Here is an 18,076-nt window from a genome sequence, read left to right on the forward strand (position 1 = left end):
CTCCCAGCACTGCTTCCTCAGTGTCCTTTGTGCATCAGACCTCAGGCTTGTGGAGGGCCATCACTGTGCCTGAACCCCCATGTCCTGCTGCTACTGGGAAAGAGGAGACCTTTTTAGTATGGCGATACTGAGCAAAAGGGCCGGAATAGGAGGCGGGTTGTCATCCTAGAGATCTGTGAAAATAGCTTTCATACTTGACCTTAGGTAGTCAGTGCGCTGATTCATTTTAAACAGTGTGATGTTCCGTTAGCATGTCCCAACATGCTAAAATCATCAGAATATCAGTGGTCAAAACCTAGCATACAAACTTGCATATTTTTAGGTTGAAAGCAAAACCTCTTTGTGTCTGCTGCAGGAAGCCTTCACAATGTAAATAATCAGGCCAAACATAATAAAAAAAAAGTTCTTTATAGATATGAAGAAGACCTGCAGGTTACAGGTTACAAAAATCACACTGCAGTTGGTATGTATTCAGCGGTCTGTAAACTAGGGACAAACAAAGCCCTTTTGCACCTAATGTTTGCTTTATAAAGCTGTAGATCTGAACTGTCCTGTGTTTCCTGGTTTTGATTGTTGTTTTTTGACAGATAACACGCAGAATATCTACCGGGTCAGCCCAGATGGGTCTCTGAGAGTCACCTTTGCCAGTGGAATGGAAATCACTCTTAACACAGAGCCTCATATTCTAGCAGGAGTCGTCAGCCCCACTTTAGGGAAGTGCAATATCTCCCTTCCTGGAGAGCATAACTCAAATCTCATTGAATGGAGGCAAAGGAGGGAGCAGACCAAAGGCAATATCTCTACATTTGAGAGAAGGTTAAGGGTAAGGCTTCCTCTTGTGGTGCAAAGTGTACTGTTCCCTTTGAAAGCCATTGAACAAAAACCATGTTGAAATGTTATACTTTATAAGAATTGCGATGGAAAGTTTGTATCAATGATGGGCCCCAGCCATGAATTTCAAAACCAAACTCCACCAACACTCACAGGGATGTTTGATCTCTGTTTGATTTTCGTTGTTAGACTTGACCTGAAGACATAATTACTTTTTTTTATTCTGCTTCTTTTTCAACTAAGAACTTAATTATGTCTTGGGAAGACGCTGTGAGCAAAGGGCCATGCATAGTTACTCTAGCACAGCAGCAGACTTGGAACCAGGTTCTGTTGCTCTCAGATCTAGCTAACCTTTTTGCTCTGAGGGAAATAACGTGTGCCAGCCTGTGCYTGGTGCAGATGATTTCTCAGGGCACACCCTAGGTGTCCTGGGCAGTACATTTCCTGCAGGCATTAATAATGYAGAGTCTCCCTGTATATCCAGACAGGCTGTGTATGTTGCCCTCTACCTCCTCATGGTACCCGTGATGCAGCCTCAAACCTCCTCACTCCCACTAGCCGGGTTACGATACGGCTCTAACAAAGAATTATTTTAACATTGCGGCTGTGGTTTGTATTTGTTTTCCTGAGAACTCACACATTACGGTGACAGATGGTCAACATTCAGCATGTAATTAGGTAACGCTAAGGCTCAAAGCGGCTGCTGCCTTGCAGAAAAGGTTTTTGAGGAAATCAGTTTTTTCACAGGAGTACTACCAAAAACACCTGTAACAATAGTAGGACTGGGAATTTTAGCCTTAAAAATACTGCATTATTAACTACAACCTGTCTGGATAGATCTGTCTCTTGAATTACATATTTTAGCTCTGAAAGTACAGAACTGGTTGTTAAAATCTCTGGATTATCTCTTGATTATCAGACCCTACATATTTTTTACTTAACAAGTGCATCAGGTTAGTTTTCAATTGTGCTGATGAATCAGAAACCCAAGACTTGGATAATCTGGCCAGACTGTCTGCTGTGTGTGAAACACCCATTTGAAGGGGTGAATCTTTCAGACTTCACAGTCACAACTGTTTTATAAGGATCTTGCAAATGGGAAAAAGCTTCCTTTAGTTTTTCTTGCCCTTCCTCTGACTGCGTCTTTTCCATCATAGCATGAGTCCTCATAGCCCTTTAACCTATTACGATGGCAAACGTATGTATTACAAGATGACAGGATCCAAGTTTCGGCTTCCAGGACTCACTTTACATAATCAGTGCATTCTGTATGATTTTGTGCTTAAGTAACTGCATAGTGTGTATTTATTTAAGGGCATTATGTAATAAAAGTCTCAAGTGGAAATTACGTAGTCAGTCATCTATTCTGCTTACGTTGCAGGGGCCAATTGTTCCTGACAATTATACTTCAACGTACTGCGTTCTACACGGTTTTCCTATAATGCAATTTGTATTTTCTGTTGCTGAAATTGGTTGGGGATTGTTTTAAAATCTTTTCCCTTGATTCTTCCTGTTTCTTCATATTGCATTCCACAAAAGAAGGGAAGAAATTCTCAAATTGGTCAGGATTAGATGGATTCTGGCTGCAGGCTTAAAATAAACCTGTTCATTGAAATATTTCAAAATTCAAGCTATCCAGAGGGCAACAGATTGCCCTCTCTGTCAGTCTCTTGGTGCACAGAACCACTTATGTATTAGTCTTTCTCCCCCTTCACCCTCCGCCCAGTGACAGGACCTGCAGTGTAAGAATGGCCTTGATGTGCTGCTGTCTTGAAGGCTCTGCACCTCCAAAAGTGTCCTCTAAAGGCCCAGCAGTTGGATCATCATTAGTTCTGCAAAACTACAGGTGTCTTTCTACACCTACCCAAGATTAAGGGGACATGTGGCTTGACCTCTCTTCTCAAAAAGACATGTCCACTGCCTGCATAACAAGGTTTTCCCCTGCCTTGACTGCACTGAGCTGTAGGACCATCTGTCTGCCGGGGTCTAAGGCCTGTCATGGGGCAAGGCTGGAGAGCAGGTGGAATAGAGTATTAACCGAGGATCTGTTAGTCGAAATGGGAAGTATTCTGAGCATAGGATATGCCATATAAATATGAACAAGAGAAAGGGACAAGCAGCCTGTAGAGGCCAATAAAGAGGATACTGGAGGACAGGTGAAATATATGGCTCATAGTGTTCGACTTTAATGATGAGACTTTTGCATGGGATGCCAACAAAATGAGGAGTTGATGGAGGTGTAAGAAGCTGGAACAGTGCTGCTGCAGAGGAAGGCAAAGTATCAGCAGCATTTACCCAGAGGCAGCTGTCTCTACTTGGTTATTAAAGCAAGTGTGCAAGAAATCAGGAGTAAAAATAACATCATATCATGTATTTGAAGCAGTAAGTCCAATAGTCCAAAGGATTTAGGGATTATTGTTGACAAATCCTTGAGTACTGCAGAAAAGAAGCAGCAATAGAAGCACTTGTGCTGGATGAGGTTCTGGTAAGACCTTGTTCAGAAAACTTCTAGTGAGTTATATTTTGAAAATAAAGCTAAGCACTTACTATGCCATGATTAGCACAATAGGAGGTGTGTTGGAAGGCTTGCACTGTGGAGCAAAAAGTACTATGCTGAACTTTGAGAATATACGTAAGAAAAAGCTCTGGGCATTGGACCAGTTCTCAGTGGAAATGAACAGACTTAAAGTCTTACAGTTAAAGAAAAAACAGCACAGTGGAAGAGTTTTCAGAAAAAAAAAGCACCATTTTCTGAAAACATTAGGCATAAAGATGTCACTTAAAGATCAGTCCTGATAAAGTCATTGAAGCAAATGGTTTGAGCGCTTAGAGGTATAAATTAGAAAGCAGGTAACTGGGAATGTGAAAAAGGATGACCTAGTTGGAAAGTAGAAAGCTTTTCCTGCTCTGCCGCTTCCTAACATTTTTAATTCTTAATCACAATTAGCAGACCTCTTGAAAGCATATCATTCTGTTAGTACAAAATCAGCTTTGCAAAAGAGGCCGCTGTTAACAGGTTTTGAAGAATATTGTAGAATATTGTGTTTTAAACTGAAATTATTGGATGGTGTGAATTCCCTGTTCCAGAAGTAGAGAAGAAAYGAGTAAAAGTTAGCTAAAATGCTAGAACAAAAATGTTAACTTGATTGCAGTATCTGACTCAATAGGGGAAATGGGAATTAATTAGAGCTTTCCTTTAAGTGCAGAATTGCCTGCCCTGGTATTTCCTGAAAGTATATAAAACAGGCTGTAGGCATGTATGCATTTTATATTAATAATAAATCTATCTACAATCAGGCATTTTAACATCAATCTTAATCTAGCAAGACTTCTTTTTTATCAATTGAATCACTATTTTAATTGACTTCTAAAAATGAAGCAAAGGCTGTTGTTAAAACCAATGAGCATGATGCATAGTAATATGCTGATTAGAATTCAGCTCTGTTCACTCCTGTCTTTTGCATAACTTGGAAGGAACTTGGCATTGGATGCAATCCAGTTTTTGTAAGTGAATGTCTACAAAATTGAAAATTGGATGGTTGGCCAGTCTTACTTATTTATGGGTACTATTTTCCTTTTTTTAAATAACAGAAATGGAGATAATGTATTGGCCCCAATTCAATTCAAAAGGCCTTTTTATATAGGCTTTGATAGATAAGTTTATTATAGTATTTAGGAAATTATTCCCTTTTATTAACCAGTCTTATAGCAAGTCCTAATGACAGGACCTCCTCTGGACTCTGAGGAGCTACTCTGTATCAGCTTACTTCCACTCAGATCAAAACACAGACAAGGAAGTAATATAATCTTCTCCAATTTACACGTTTTAGGTACTTTAGGTTTGAGAGTTAAACTCAAGAACGAATTCATTTGTATGATTATTTACATTGCAAAGTTTCTGGCACTGGAACTAATGAAAGCATAGCCAAATAATGTTTTAAAATAAATAATAAATATATCTGTTTATGAACTACTAGTATTGTTATTGAAATAAGCTAGATTTGCTCCCTATTTTCCTCAGCTGAAATTCTGGCCTGATGTAGCTTTTAGAAACCAATTCTTGCAATAGCATATGTGAGCTCCGTTCTCTCTTAGGCGCCCTTTAATAAGTTTTATATAGGCTAGAGCAGTCATTTTGCAGAACCTACTGAAATTTGAAATCAACGTTTCAGTGCAATGTAGAAATGAGGGCTGGTGCCCATGTTTTACCCCATCTTGCCATGAGAGGCATATTAAATTTTAAGTTAAATCTTGTTTAAGAAAGTAAACAGAGACATAAAATACGGAATACAAAGGAAGTAATAAAATATACACATACCTATTTTACCTATGTGAGCTTTTAAATACTCTCCTTGCTCTTCTCCACTGCTATTTCTGCCTGTAGTTGATTTTCATTCTTACTGATTGTATCATTCCTGAAATCTAGATTGCAAGAGATTTGTATTCAAGACCTTCCTTTTTACTGTCTGTATCCTACAATAATAATAATAATAGCAATCAGAATATTAAATATGTACATAGAAAGTAAATGAGTATGAGCCAGGGTATATCCCCTGCTTGCTTCTCAGGTATTTTACCACTAGCAATTTTTTTTTTCTGAAATTGCAGGAAGTTTGCAATGAAATATATTATCATAAACTTAATCCATCAGACTGTATACAAGCAAATATAGTTGAACTGAGCATCACATTTTACGTGACTCCTTAACAATCATTAGAGCATAAATTTTAATAGTTACAGCAGTCTACAGGAGTATATAGGTATTTTACAGCTATTGTAAATGAGCAGTATTAAAGTTAGACATGTGTGCATATAAAACCACAGGAATGGTAGTTGAAGAAAGAGCACCTGCTTCTTCTGGATTTTCAAATTATTTTGTATCTAAAAACAGAAAGAGGAAAGAAAAAAATGTTCTTTCTAATCACTACCACCATATGATCACAGCTTGAATTATTAAACAGGCATTCTTAACCGTTTACTTTACAGCTACGCCTGCAGGTCTCAGTGAGGACCAAGCACTGTGCTGGGCACGGTGCAAACACCTAAACGGACATCATCTCTGCTGCGAGGAATTACCTTGCAATTTATTAATTGGAATAGATTAACACAGATGATTCTGAGATGAGCACAAGGAGCATTGATCTGAAAAAGGCGTGTCAATAAACATTATTTTAGGGTTCCCTAAATTATATCCCTGATTTAAATGGAGTTTAATGTTAATAGTGACTGCCCAGTGACTTGCACCATTTAAGGAGGCAGATGAGGAGAGCAGCGGATAAATACATTTCGTTTCTGGCAATCTGGCTCAGCGTTTGACTTGACTCTTCCCATCAGAGCGTTCCCCCAGCGGTACGAGCTGCTCAAGCCCTGAAGGTAGGGCGAGAGCCGCGAAACGCCTGGCGCCTAGTTCTGCTGCTGCAGCCACTGCCCCGAGCTTGGGGCAAAGGAGGAGGACAGCCGTGAGCAGGGCCGTGGGTAGCCACAAACGTTGCTCTTCTCTTCCCGGTGTCCACGTGCAGCCCACCGTCGGCCGTCCCCGGGGAGCAGATAACCTACCAATATTACTGGCGTTCAGGAGAGAGCGTGTGAGCGAGGGGGGTCAGTTAATTTGTGGGCCCGACTCAACTGCACATCTTTCACTGGCATCAAAAAGTCAATCTGTAGAAAGATGAAAGTTGAGGAGAAAGAGGAAAGAACAGCATAGGAAAAGAGGAGAGCAGAGAGGAAAGAAAGTTGAGCACATGGAAATAGGAATCTTCATGTTATGTGACGCATAGGGAAACTGAGTGCAAGTAGTGTTTTCTGCTGCTTGGTCCTCCTGTTTCTCATGAGAATATTTTTCTACTTTATTGTCTTCAGTAAGCACTGAATTCATAATCATACTGTTAAACCACTGCACATTTTGACTGGCGGTATCGTATGTAATTAACATGCCTTGTTTTTCTTACCTTGCGTATCTTTGTATTTAGGCCCACAATAGAAATCTGCTCTCCATTGATTTTGATCATGTAACCAGGACAGGAAAGATTTATGATGATCATCGAAAATTCACTCTTCGAATCATGTATGACCAGACAGGACGCCCAATTTTGTGGTCACCCATCAGCAAGTATAACGAGGTCAACATCACTTATTCACATTCTGGATTAGTGACCTATATTCAAAGAGGAACCTGGACTGAGAAAATGGAATATGATCCAAGTGGGAACATAATTTCCAGAACATGGGCAGATGGTAAAATATGGAGTTACACATACTTAGAAAAGGTAAATCATTTTAAACATGGATTGTTGAACCAAGGAGAAAATATTTCTTTGGATGCAGATACTGTATTGTGAACAATGTTATGATCGTACCTCTAGCAAGAGTATTTAAGACTTTTTAAACAGAAATTGCATGCGATTATATRACTAGATGTCTCTGGACAGTCATCTCTTTTCAGAACTGTCACTTATTAAAACTAAAGTTCAGTGAAATGTTTTTTAATTTAATTTCTACAAATTGATTTGAAAACAGAAACTTTTTCCAAAAGAAATTAAAATCCAAATGTTAATGCAAAATAAATAAGGCTACAAACTGTAACATTATTCAGTGATACATTTTTGTTAAATTAAGCACACTGAATTAACCACCAACTTTTTGTCTAAATTCAACTCATATTTTATTAGAATACTGCAGATAGTTTTCAGATGTAAAAAAAAGTTTAAAGTRCTTAAGGCCATATGACATCAGTTCAAACAATTATGGTCTAGTTTAGTTATGAAGAAATTTATTAGCACCTCCAATTTGTTTAGTAGCTAGGTAAAATTGGTCTCAGTCGAAGTTCAAGTGAACTTCTCACTGTTGAAAAACATATTGCCATTCTGAATAACAAAGTGAAAACTATAATAGTCACTGAAAACTGCATCTAATTCATGCGTTGATGCATCTCATTTAATACTATTCTTTCTCTCAAATCCAAATAGCCAATCTGTATTTTTAAAGCTTTCAGAACTTAGTGTGAATTTATATTCACATAGCGTCCTTTTAAACTTTTATTTAAATAGCACAGGCTTAGACTGACTCTCTAATGTACCATGAGTTTGCAAAACATTTTTTCTGAACCTGTTAACCACATGGAAAGGATAGAAGGGGGCAGGTGAGGTAAAACTGATTGGAGTATTACATGCAATAAATCCAATGACTTTGAAGTTATTTATATATTTAAAAGTTTCAAATGTGTACTGTTAAGATAAACTTTGCTGTACTTATTTTGAATGTRTTTAAGCCTGATCCTCAAAAAACTTGTAGCTAACCCAGAGAAAAAAAAAAGATTCACACTGGCAAATGCATAAAAATGTGATTCCTTCCTTGTCAGCATGCAGGATGGCTTTTGCACTTGTTAACAAGATTGGCAAGCCCTAGAAGCTTCAGAAGTTTGCTTCAGATAAATTTGTCAGGGCTTCTTTTGTCTGKATGCTCTTCTGCAAATTGCAAGTAAACAGGCATTTAGCACAGCTTTCAAATATTTGGGCAATGTGCCTTTCGGAGAATCTTTTATTTCTTCTTTGGGCTTAATGGACCRTAATTTTGGAAAGATGTATGCTTTATATCTTTCCAAACCACTTTATCWCTTCATAGCTTAGGATGAGATTATAAATAAGTCATATAACTTAAAACTGATGTGCTGTAATTCTRCACAAATGGATAAATCCTGATCTTGTAGAAGCAAGTTGCAAAAGCATACTGGTTCAGGTAGAAGCAGGCTTGACTGATGCTGTAACTCGTCATTAAAATTACTGAAAGACATAGACACCATGGACATAATCTTTCAACCATTTAATRTACCTTCATCATTGTTTGTTCTAAAGAAAAACGAATTCACTGTCAAAATTAGACACTGAGATACCATTTTGTGGCCCCATAAAGTCAATAGCTCATTGTGTTAATTATGTAATGGTTGTTAAAGGTTGCCTGAAACCTYGTGAGACCCACTGATTCCTTTTATCAAAAAATCAATTGTATAGTTCATTTCCAATTTATGGATATTTACTTTTTCACTTATTAGCACTTTGAGTTAATTGTAAGTCTTCATAAATCTCTCCCATTTCCAAGGTTAGTTGCAATAATTTAAGTTTTAAGAAGCACTGTGATAGTAGTACTGTAAATGGGTCTCAGAGTCTGAAATCCTGCTGTTTACAGCCAGACAGAACAGATGAGCGATGGCGTGTGTATGTTGGACAGAAATGACATCTAGTGGCCGTTTGCAGCATTTCTGTGTATTCCCAGCAGAGCTCCAAGTAATCGCCGCTACCGGCTTCGCTCAGGATGCCGTGTGGCATCGGTTGTATGTGGTTGACTGGGCTCCATTTGCTTTTACAAAATGAGAGTTTTGGATATTTTATGAGCTACCCTCTGAAATCCTTTAAAACAATTAGAGTCCAATTTGTGTAAATAGTTCAAAAATCTATTGTAGTATTACTAGGATGACCAGAGAATTACTTCACTTCTCATTATACTATCCTCTGGTACTATAGATAGGCAATTAAGTCTCCCATCCTTCTAGTCCCTATCCTTTTACTATCCTGGACAAAAGTGGAAAAGCCACAAAATACTGCAAAAACGGCACACAGGGGCAATAATATTATATTAGAGCTGTTTCTGGTCTTGTTATTCATACTCTGTCAATGGCAGACAGCTTAAAAACAGGCCCGGGACCCATATATAGAGCGAGGCATCACATCAGCGCTAGGAGAGAGTTCAGCCAGTGGTTTACTGCAGACTGGGGACTGGTGACTGAAGGTGAAAATAAAATAAACAGTGTGTATGTTAGAAATGCTTGGCAGACCGGCAATAAAGCGGTCAGAAAAAGCTTGGTAGAAAGGGCTATCGTCACCAGCTGGCACCGGCTAACCCGCGAGAGGCATATGCTGGTGCTCCCTGGCTCGCGTGCAGGTGACAGATGGCTTTCGCCAACGGCAGGAAGAAATACACCTTGGGAGGCGGGCAGGGAAGGGGAGGGAGGATGGCTGAGGCTTAGCCTACCTTCAGCCCTTCRAATGGGCACCGCAGCCGTTCGTCAGAGCAAAGTGGTTTAGGCCAAAGTTACTTAACCCGTTGCAGGTTGAGCCCTTGGCATTTTCTTCCCAGAAAGCTTTTTGAGCTTAGAGAAAAAAACAAAAAGTCTTTTTTCTGATGGCTTTCCGCAGTGCTTTGGGGAAAATGCACAATTACAATGTTCCTCAAAAGAATTTGCTTTGCCTCAGTTGTGCAAAAGCGCCAGTTTGCTTAGGCACCTGGTAGAATTCACGCAAGAACTTTGCAATATCAGAGCTACGTTTAAGCTCAGGCGTTGTGGTAAGGATATACAGTGCTCAAGCGCAGCCAGGCCAGTTACTAGAGCTGGGAGAATGCTACAAAGTTCTCCCACGGATTTTCCGCCTGTGTTTTCATTATGCTTGTTTTGACAGTGCCGCTTCACCACTGGGCTTGTACTCTGCRCTCTGTGACCTTACACATGCCGGGGGGGAAGGGTTTAGAGAATGCAAAATTTAATCTGCACAAGAAAATATGTCTGCCACGCTTGCACATTCCTCTGCCAAACAAACAAGCCAGATGTCATTGACGAGCCATGATTAACCAGCACAGGGCAGTTTTCAAGTACTGGTGTAGAAATTTTCTTCTTTTTAAATAYTAAATGCCGGAGGTAAAACTAGTCACACCATAAAAAACCTGCAGAGCACTTTGATCCATTCATAAGCCTGGGGATACTCTGACCTCTAGGGCAACATGCCTTCAGTAGAAGACATACAGAGGTGTATGTCGATGCTAGAAATATGCACAGTGCCAATAAAAGCTAAGCACCTCATGCACACCATCTGTACCACTGCTGGAACAGATGCTCCACCTGTGCATGGGAGGGAGAGGTTCCCTCTGTTTTTGCTTCCTGAGAGAATGACCTAAATATTTCAGAGCAACAGAGCAAGTYAGTATGAGGCTGAAATGCTACTGAGAGCCACATCTGCCTGCCAGTTTGGGGTCCTTGCGTCTTGACTTATTATCATTCCCTTTCTGTTTTGAGCCACATTGGTGGCCAGGTTTCCAAGGAGCTTTACTTCGGGTCACGCAGATAGTAAGAGCAAAATACAAGAGTGGATGGTCGTTTCAGCATTTCCTTAACCTTCAGGCACTCACTAGATTAATGATCATTCACTTGCTCGGCCAGTGACATTGCCATTCCTGTCTGATTGCAGTCGGTGATGCTCCTCTTGCACAGCCAGCGCCGCTACATCTTCGAATACGACCAGTCAGACTACCTGCTGTCGGTCACCATGCCGAGCATGGTGCGCCACGGCCTGCAGACCATGCTCTCCGTCGGGTACTACCGGAACATCTACACCCCACCCGACAGCAACGCTGCTTTCATACAAGATTTCACCAGAGATGGACGCCTTCTGCAAACGTTATATCCTGGGACGGGGCGCAGAGTCCTTTACAAATACACCAAACAGTCTCGACTGTCTGAGATTCTTTATGATACTACCCAAGTCACCTTCACCTACGAGGAATCTTCTGGGGTTATTAAAACGATACACTTAATGCATGACGGGTTCATCTGCACCATCAGATACAGGCAAACAGGTTTGTGTAACTCTGATTACTTTGCTAAAGTTTTTGGCCTTGATTCTACTAACACCACTTGCCTGGCATGAAATTCCATTTTTTTWTATATATAAAAATTCTTATTTTTCTGTTTCAATGGAAAAATAAACGTGTATATCTCTGTGTCTGTGTCCACAGGCGTATATAGCTGTCCCATTTGAAATACACAGTTTTCATTTTATTGCTTGGTATAGAATAGCTCTTCTAATGTTTGATTGTTTTTACTCCACTGTGTGGATATTTGCTAAATACTAAATCAAGTTGTTTTATTGTTTGTATTTTCAAGTTTCTCTGGTTATACCATAACATAACATAAATTCAAAGGGATTGTTTATATGAGGAAGGAAATCACCATGTAAAATAAATTCAACTTAGAATTATCTTGTAAGTAAATAGAAATCATGATTATGAATAAAATAGCATTAATTTAAACAAATGTTAATAAAATATAAATATTTTGAAGAGCAAGCATTAATAAAGGTTTGTGAGAAAATAATCTAACATATTCTTACTTAATGGTACAGTTTGAGACAGTGAAGTAGTAGCAAGACTCAGGGGTATATGTCTTTGCTAGTTCTGTCTGTGGACATAATTCATTATTTTCCTTGCTTTTCCCCCTTTGCTTTTTTATTATGCGCAGGTCCACTTATTGGTCGCCAGATCTTCAGGTTTAGTGAAGAAGGGCTTGTAAATGCCAGATTTGACTACAGCTACAACAATTTCCGTGTCACAAGCATGCAGGCCATGATAAACGAGACGCCTCTTCCCATAGATCTATACCGTTACGTTGATGTCTCTGGCAGGACTGAACAGTTCGGGAAATTCAGTGTAATTAATTACGATTTAAACCAAGTTATAACTACCAGTGTGATGAAACATACCAAAATTTTTAGTGCCAATGGCCAGGTGATCGAAGTACAATATGAGATTCTTAAATCYATTGCTTACTGGATGACCATCCAGTATGATAATATGGGTCGTATGGTGATCTGCGATATACGTGTAGGTGTAGATGCCAATATAACAAGATACTTCTATGAATATGATGCTGATGGTCAACTTCAGACTGTGTCTGTGAATGATAAAACCCAGTGGCGTTACAGCTATGACCTTAACGGCAACATCAACTTGCTGAGTCATGGAAACAGTGCTCGCCTCACTCCTCTGAGATACGATCTTAGAGATCGTATTACCAGGCTTGGAGAAATTCAGTATAAAATGGATGAAGACGGTTTTCTCAGACAAAGAGGTAATGAAATCTTTGAGTACAACTCCAATGGTCTGCTGAACAAAGCTTACAACAAAGTGTCTGGCTGGACTGTGCAATACTGTTATGATGGTCTTGGAAGACGAGTTGCAAGCAAATCAAGTCTAGGAGAACACCTACAATTCTTCTATGCTGATCTCTCCAACCCAATAAGAGTTACTCACTTGTACAATCATACTAGCTCAGAAATAACATCGCTGTATTATGATCTTCAAGGTCATCTCATTGCAATGGAATTAAGCAGTGGAGAAGAATATTATGTTGCTTGCGATAATACTGGAACACCTCTAGCTGTATTCAGCAGTCGGGGCCAAGTCATGAAAGAAATTTTGTACACTCCCTATGGAGAGATCTACCAGGACACAAATCCAGATTTCCAGGTTATCATTGGGTTTCATGGAGGACTCTATGATTCTCTTACTAAACTAGTGCATCTGGGCCAGAGGGATTATGACATTATTGCTGGTCGATGGACGACACCAGATCATCATATATGGAAACACCTGAATGCTGTCCCACAACCATTTAATCTCTACTCATTTGAAAATAACTACCCYGTTGGCAGAATCCAGGATGTTGCTAAGTATACAACAGGTAAAAGTAACATATTTCGTATGAAAACACAGTCTGGGATCAAATTCCTGTATGGATCCAAAACTTCAGAAGTCATTTGCACTTACCAGAAAATACTGCTTGGCTCTGCTCCTGCTTACTTCAAAGTTATTTCTTTAATAGCTGTCATCTTATAGAGCTTTATCTATTTTCTATAGCATTTTAGATAATCGATAGAATAATTGGTAGTTGTATCTACTGCTTTTCTACATGCCAAAATCAGAAGAAGAATGGAGGCAGCATTATCTGATTTTTTTCCATTTTAAGTGGAAAGAAGGTACACTATTGATTTCAGTATAGCTATGTTTTTAATCAGATCATTTGTTTTCTTCAATAAATGCTGAAACCAGTACTGAAACGTAAATTAATGTGAAATCATTATTTCTACATAGCTGGGATTTCTAAAATTTACATGCCTTACTGCTAGAATGCTTTGTTTTGTTTTGTAGACATTGGAAGTTGGCTAGAGCTGTTTGGTTTCCAGTTGCACAACGTATTACCTGGATTCCCCAAACCAGAGATAGAAGCTTTGGAGACAACGTATGAACTCCTACAGCTTCAAACAAAAACCCAAGAGTGGGATCCCGGAAAGGTTAGCAAAAACTCTGACAGCTCAAATGTTTCTGATTCTAAATTAAGGAACTTTTTTGAGAAAATAATGGAGACCAAGGAAACAGTGTGGCAGTATCTTTCAATTTGATAAGCAAATAGTCTAATTGTGCTGGCAAACTGACTGTTGTCCCATTGTTTACTGGCATCGCAGCAGAGGAGAGTTGTAAAGAGAAGCTTATAGGAACACARCGAGGAAATCTTGCAGCTGCTTACAGAGAAACCCTCCAAACTGGGGCTGGGGGAGCGGGTGGGGGCAGCATAGGTGAAAGGATAAAGGTGCTTGTGTGAAAATTGAACAAGCTACACAAAATTTTAGGTAATTAAAAAATAAAACCAACAGATTTTCATCATCATTTGCAAAGGTGCCACAGCAGRATATGCAAGATCACCAAGAGAACAGCTCTACAAGTCTATTCCTTGCAAAACATTTTTGCAGGAAAACAGAAAATTTGCTGTTGTGGATTTGTAGGGAGGTCTATTGGTTTTTTTAGCTGTAAAGCTCAACCTGGCTCCAAGCTGTATAGTCTCTCAGGAATAGACATGCAGAAGCTAGCAGTGTCCAGCAATCCATGACACTGCCACAGGCCCAACTACCAAGAGACGTGCTGAGCAGGTGTTCATGTTTTGCATTTAAACAYGAGCACCTGTGACCAAAATAGCATGTTTTAAAAAGAGGAGGGAGAGGAGATGCTTTTTCCATTCACAGATGACTGCACAAAGTGCAAAAGGMTGGAGGGTCAGAGCTGGTTCCAGATTTAGGAGCATGTCCGTGTAAAATTCTCACAGGTTAAAAAAGATATTGCAAAGGCACAGGAAGAGTGCAGTGACAGGTAGAGTGTTAAAAGAGAAACCAGATGGTTGGAAGTAAGATTTTCTTATCCTCAGTGGGGAGTAAGATCTACAGATCTTACTCTTACAGTACAGATGTACTTGCCTGGTTCCTATTGTTCTGTTGCCTCGAGACCTTCACAGTTTGCTTTCCTTAAGGAACGAGCTATAAAAAATGTTGTTGCTGTTTTACAGAGAATATAATGAGACGCACAGAGACTGAGTGATTTGTCTAGAATCACATGACAGGGTACAGCTTTGAATTCGAGCTTCCCCAAGCCTACGAGCTGAAAGACCAGCCATTAGAATAACAATTCAAGGAGGAGAGAGAGAAGAAAAGAAAGAATAAACATGAAAATACCATTTGTGATAAACACATTTTCAGTTTGATTCGTGGAAACTAAAGAGCCTAAGAGACAGAAAGCAGTACCCTAGGCARTTAGAAGCCCTGTGCRTATACTCAAGCTCTGTATTTGTGCACAGTGATTTGCAAACAGATTGAGAAGATCCATTCTAAGCAGTTAAGAGATTGATAGGGACTGTGAGACGCTATAATGAACTGCAGAATTCCTCTCCTTTAACTTTTGTTGGTATTTTCTTTTCCAGACTATCCTTGGTATTCAGTGTGAGCTACAAAAGCAACTCCGGAACTTCATATCTTTAGATCAGCTTCCTATGACACCCAGGTATAGTGATGGCAAGTGCAACGAAGGAGTGAAGCAAGCCAGATTTGCAGCTATTCCTTCAGTTTTTGGCAAAGGCATCAAATTTGCTATCAAGGATGGTATAGTGACAGCGGACATAATAGGTGTGGCTAACGAGGACAGCCGGCGCATTGCTGCCATCCTCAACAACGCTCACTATCTGGAGAACTTRCACTTCACCATAGAGGGCCGCGACACCCATTACTTTATCAAGCTGGGGTCTTTAGAAGAAGATTTGGCACTCATTGGCAACACTGGCGGACGACGCATTCTGGAGAATGGTGTCAACGTCACTGTGTCCCAGATGACTTCTGTGATAAATGGAAGGACTAGACGGTTTGCTGATATCCAGCTGCAGCACGGCGCACTGTGCTTTAATGTTCGGTATGGAACAACCGTAGAAGAAGAAAAGAACCATGTCTTAGAAATAGCCAGGCAGAGAGCAGTTGCTCAGGCCTGGACTAAGGAACAGAGACGGCTGCAGGAAGGGGAAGAAGGGATCAGGGCATGGACAGATGGAGAGAAACAGCAGCTTTTAAGCACTGGGCGGGTACAAGGCTACGATGGATATTTTGTTTTATCTGTGGAGCAGTATCTAGAACTTTCTGACAGTGCCAATAATATTCACTTTATGAGACAGAGTGAAATAGGCAGAAGGTAACAAAGAAAATCTCTGCCTTTGCGTCACCAAAGACTGCCTGTTTTTAAACGTAAAATGGTTTATTGTATTGGTTTTTCTAGATCAGAACTCTGTATATATAAATATAGAGGAAAAAACATATCCAACTGCCTTTAAATGTGACAGAAGATGGTATTTTAATAYTGTTCGCTTAACTCTTGGAGAGATGACAGTGGAGATTTTTAGTTCTCGTGTGGCAGTATTCAAACGTTTCCGAGGCAGAGCGCGAGCAGCCCGGCGGCGCGGCCCGCGCGGCGTGCCGCTGCGGCTGTCCTGCACCGCCGCGCAGGGTGCCCAGGAAYGCAGGGCGCCCTGCTGCCTTCTAAAGAAACGCGTCTCTTTTGTTGTTGATTTTAATTCACCAGTTATTTAAAAGGTTATAGAGCCTGAGTCTGCAAGCCCTCTTTCCTGGGGGAGCTTTTATTCCAGTGGGGTGTCCCAAAGATTCGGGGGTGGCATGCGAAAACCAGACCAGGTGCAGTAACTTCTTGGTTGCTCACCAACCCAGCACGCGTCGTTCTTCACAGCTACATGTCAGAGATTTCCAAACCTGGAAATTACGTAAAGGCCGTCCCCCCCGACGCTTACCTTTGCTCCATAGCCACCTCTCATTCACCCAGTGACGAATGCCACGTTGTGTCTGGTTTTGCACGTGGTGGCCTCTCTCTCTGAGGTCTTCCGTGGGGCCAGCGTTATGCTGGAGACCGCCAACGCCAGTGTAGCTGCAGAGCGCCCTGGCCGAGGGGTGCAGTGTCGCGAGGCGCTGCCGAGGTCCTGCCAAAGGTCGGAGGTGGACAAGGAAGTTCTTTGCTAGCGCTGAAGGAGTCTCTCCAGTCTCTCTGGATTGGGCTTTAACTCGGTGCTTTTGGGACAGCGTTTGTCGCCCAGCTGGGAGGGTTGGTGCGGTGCCAGTGGCAATTCAAAAGCAAGTGCTGCAGGCCCGGTTCACCCTGTATCCGTTGGACCAGGACTCTTCCTAGATCATTTGTAAATCACAGTGTTGGTTTTAGGCCTCATGTTGTTTTCATCTCGGTTTAGTAATCCTGTTGTAATACTCATTTTTTTGAGTCTGAAGAAGATTGGTGGGTTGGGAGTTGATGAACCTAAGTGTGGATAGTAAATATGTTGATAAACGTAGAACATTTTGGAGATGACTCTTTACTTTCCAGCTCAATATCTAGAGCGCACAGAAAAGCATTATATTGCATGGGCAGAAATTTTTATTTCCCAAGGTATCATGCGCTGCTGGCACAGTTATTTCATAGCAGAGTAGAAGATCCTTTTTTTAGCTTGTCATTTTTAAAAGACCTGATTATCTTGGGGAGGGTGAAGGCACATGGAGGGTGGGATGGGTAAACGGATTTCCTTTACTGACTTTTGGAGGGAGCTAGAAGTCTTGTTATAGAGCCTGTGTATCCGTAACAGTGATGTTATTGCACATTTCTTTCAAAACAGACATAGCAAATATATTGAAACAATTTCTGCTCGTATTTACCGAAGCCAACAAAGTGCTTTCTTTGTCTTTCTTCATATTTCTTTCCGCTCTTCTTTCTTTCTTCCCTTGTTTTTTGGGCAAGTGGAGCAGACTGTACCAGAGTTAGAGATGAGCCTGAACTGGACTGTCAGAGCGGATGCCCACCCATCAGGTGTGGCCTCGGGTCTCGGCCTCACGCCACGAGCACCTCCTTAGAGCCTCGCGGCTGCTCTGCAGGGTCGGGCCCCCTCTGCTCCGCGACCCGGCGGGGAATTTGGGCTGAAATCTGCACGTGCATTTTTGGATCAGGCTCATCATTAACTAATGTACAGAATTTGGAGCTGGCAACATCCACATTTGATAGCTCTGATTTGCGTAATTTTCCATAAAATCATGGAGAATTTGAATACCTCCACACCAGCCTAAAA

General features: G+C 40.7%; 1 protein-coding gene across 1 annotated transcript in view; it reads left to right on the forward strand.

Annotated features, from left to right (window-relative positions):
* Positions 1-18,076, forward strand: part of TENM1 (teneurin transmembrane protein 1) — a 240,114-nt gene extending 222,038 nt beyond the window's left edge. The window contains exons 25-30 of the mRNA XM_085319789.1: positions 588-823; positions 6,801-7,097; positions 11,064-11,451; positions 12,113-13,333; positions 13,801-13,943; positions 15,398-18,076. Of these exons, the coding sequence (XP_085175915.1) occupies positions 588-823; positions 6,801-7,097; positions 11,064-11,451; positions 12,113-13,333; positions 13,801-13,943; positions 15,398-16,156 (3,044 nt within the window). The 3' untranslated portion in view covers positions 16,157-18,076. The remainder of the gene's footprint in view (positions 1-587; positions 824-6,800; positions 7,098-11,063; positions 11,452-12,112; positions 13,334-13,800; positions 13,944-15,397) is intronic.

The sequence above is a fragment of the Rhea americana genome, unplaced genomic scaffold (assembly GCF_003343005.1).
Source record: "Rhea americana isolate MKP2758 unplaced genomic scaffold, rheAme1 scaffold_6, whole genome shotgun sequence".
Classification (NCBI taxonomy): domain Eukaryota; kingdom Metazoa; phylum Chordata; class Aves; order Rheiformes; family Rheidae; genus Rhea; species Rhea americana.